The sequence below is a fragment of the Diospyros lotus genome, chromosome 11 (genome assembly GCF_014633365.1).
Source record: "Diospyros lotus cultivar Yz01 chromosome 11, ASM1463336v1, whole genome shotgun sequence".
Classification (NCBI taxonomy): Eukaryota; Viridiplantae; Streptophyta; class Magnoliopsida; order Ericales; family Ebenaceae; genus Diospyros; species Diospyros lotus.
The window spans coordinates 9,188,697-9,191,894 of record NC_068348.1 but is presented as its reverse complement, the minus strand read 5'-3'; the positions used below and the strand labels follow the sequence as shown (position 1 = coordinate 9,191,894).

The 3,198-nt window shown below is 41.9% G+C and overlaps 1 protein-coding gene across 1 annotated transcript; it reads right to left on the bottom strand.

Annotated features, from left to right (window-relative positions):
• Positions 1 to 1,262: 1,262 nt before the first annotated feature.
• On the bottom strand, positions 1,263 to 2,705 carry LOC127813319 (probable receptor-like protein kinase At1g33260). The gene is made up of 2 exons (XM_052354240.1): positions 2,178 to 2,705; positions 1,263 to 2,094 (listed from the first exon to the last, which is right to left on the bottom strand). The coding sequence occupies exons 1-2, from the start codon at positions 2,578 to 2,580 to the stop codon at positions 1,406 to 1,408; spliced, it is 1,092 nt and encodes a 363-aa protein (XP_052210200.1). The 5' UTR covers positions 2,581 to 2,705; the 3' UTR covers positions 1,263 to 1,405.
• Between the last annotated feature and the right edge of the window lie 493 nt (positions 2,706 to 3,198).

Sequence of the window (3,198 nt, the reverse complement as noted above, 5' to 3'; positions counted from 1 at the left end):
ATCATGGAAGTTAACTTTTTGTTCGATTCCCATAAACGACGCCAAATTATTGTTGTATGGATACAACAATTACATTTATTTGTCTTAAGGAACAACTCAGGTAGAGTCCATGACAAAGCTCAAAGTCTGGGGCACCATATGAGAGTCAACAGGTGCGAGGCTCGATCCGTTATCCGAGAGAGCTAAGGATGCAAGGAGTCTTCAAATGGCTACTGAGGGTATTCAGGGGACTTGTTCCTCAGAGAGTCTTCGAATGGATAGGATTCCATTGAGTCTGAAGAGTATTTAGATGGGTGGCACTGGAAAGGTCTGCAGCACAAAAATAGTTAAAAGGATCTTCCCCACGCAGGCCCTCTTATGCCTAAGTAAGACAATGATGTCTTCATGAATCAGAAGTATGGATGTATGTATGCCCGTATATAGTATGTATGCTTTGGATGGGAGTCTTTCGATGGGTTGTCTCCCGAAGGGTTTAGCGTGGTTAAGGGTCCAAGTCTTCAAGTCCTGAGTCTGAGAGAAAAAGCGAGTCCAAGTCCAAAAGGGTCTCCCCAAAAAGATATGTTTGTCATGGCATGGATGAGTACTTATAGAGGTTTGGTAATAGGGCCCACATTACACCTGGTATGCAGGTGAGAGTCTCCCGACTCTTTGGGAAAGATGCATTAGATGAGGTTGGAGGGCCTAAAGGTATTTTTGAGGTCAGAGTCCCCAAGGAGTATCCTTTGGATGGGTTCAAAAACTCTTCGGAGTCATTGGATGGCTGGGCCTAGAAAACTCTTTGGGTGAGTCTTGGGCCTTGGGTATATTAAAGGCCATACTGTCTCGGAAAGTCTCTGGAGGCTCTAGCAGACTCTTGCCGTGGAAGGCCCTTCAAGGTCGGCCAGATCTTCAGCTTACTTAGAATACTTTTATACATTTTGAGATTTTTGATTTTGATATTCTTAAGACACCCCCACAATAGTTATAATTAAGCAACAATATCCACATACTCAAGATTTGTGAAAAACAGTCATCCGCAACTATAAATTTGATGTTATATTTATTCAACAATATTTACAATCAAGCTAATTCAAGTTTGAGTTATGATTGTTATCTAATTATCACTATATCATTCTATAACATAATATAATTATCTTTACAAAAGAACATCAAATATCAAAATATCAAATCTATCTTAACAATAATTAATAATAAAGAAACAAGGAGGGGTAATCGGGAAAAGAAAAAGAGAGCACCTTCTTTTGTTATACAAAGCCAAGAAAACAAAAAGAGAGAGAGAGAAAAGCCCGTTTGTCATACATATATATATGGTTGCTAATGTTTTTCCTTTACAAAATTACAATATCGCCTTCACAGTCACAGTAAAGGTCGCAGATTAATTATTTAACCGAAAAGAAGCACAAAATTAATTACAGTCTTCCAAATTCCCCCTTTTTTGTGGATCGGCGGAGAAGAGGAAGGAAACTGAAGCAATTTTCTCTTTGATCAAAAACACAATATCAGCTGCCGAAGGCCTAAGAGCAGGCGCATTGCTTAGGCACAGCGCAGCAATGGAAGCCATCACCGCCGCTTCTTCCAAGTCAAACTCTCCATCCAGCCCTGGGTCCACCATCTCCGCCACATCCGCCGCATTGGCCGGCATCTTCCGCCTTTCCGGACAGAACAATGCTGCTTCCTTCCCTGTGACGAGCTCCAGAACAATGATTCCGAAACTGTACACGTCATTCTTCTTCGAGGCGATGCCGGTCCTGAGGTAGTGAGGATCTACGTAACCCGGGGAACCCAGCATCAAGAGATTCGATGAACCGGAAGCTGCCGGCGGCATGACGCTGGACGAAAACCCCATTTTCGCCGACCCGAAGTCGCAAAGTTTGCAGTTGAGTTGCTGGTCCAGCAGAACGTTTGAAGCCTTGATGTCGCCATGGATGATGTGAAGCGTGCATTGTTCGTGCAGGTATTCGATGGCTTGAGCGAGCTGGAAGGCGATGGCCATACGGCGCTTCCACGGTAGCACCTTGCCGGATCTGCGATTATGGAGCTTCTCTTGCAACGTCCCGTTCGGAACATACTCGAGAACAAGCGCGCCCATCTCGTCTGAAGAAAAGAGAGTTACAAAACAGAATGCGAAAACAAATTTTTCAGAAGGGAAATCGGTGAATTTGCTTGGTTACACCCACCGGCTCCATCATAGGAGAAACCGAGAAGCTTGACAATGTTGCGGTGGCGGAGGCGGAGCAGGATTTGAAGCTCGTCCCGGAAAGCTCGCCGGAGACGCTCGCTGCTGCAGTTTTGGATCTTTGCTGCTGCAAGAGTTGAATCCGGGAACTGGGCAAGACAAACGGTGCTGAACCCACCGGATCCGATCGGCCGGGAGAAATTGTCGGTGAGGGTGTCGGATATCTCCTCCCAAGTGAATCTCCTGGCAGGCGGTGTAGAAATAGAACAATTCTGGACGTCGACGTTGAGGTGGTGGTGGTCCTCGGGAAGATGGACGCCGTGACGAATGGCGGATGAGTTGTCTGGACGGCGTCTGCGCCGGCGCCTCATGATCTTGGATCTGAGGAAGCAGAAGAAGGCCATGAAAAAGGGCGTCCAGTTGGATGGAATGAATGAAGTAGTAGTGGGAGAGATGATGAAATGTTGGGTTGGGTGTGGGGACTAGCCCTTTAAGGCAGAGAGAGAGAGAGAGAGAGAGAGGAGTTGGTACAGGCTGGGAAGAGACGAAGAAGATGAATCGCCACAAGCAAACTTATTATTATTATAATAGTAATGATAAAAGATAATTATTATTTTTTTAATGATAATGGTTAATTTACAATAAATATATTTTAATTTTAAATAATGTGTATTTATCATACATTATTTTTAATCTTTAAACAATTATATTATTTGACAATAGGTGTACCATATTCTAAAATATATAATTAGTTAATAGAATTATTGTAAATTAAAATTGATGTATTTAACCCCCTCAAATTTTACAACTTAGGACACTTAACCCCATAATTTTATTTTTTATTGAAAATTACTTTTGGTACTTTTTTTGATAATAAAAAAAAAACTAGATTTATATGGCAAAACAATTTGCGACAATACCTTAATTAAGCCTAAATAATTATAGACAATTTTAATATTATAAATAAATTAAAATACAAATATCAAATTTACTCTTAAATGGAGTAAAGTGACGCCAATTAA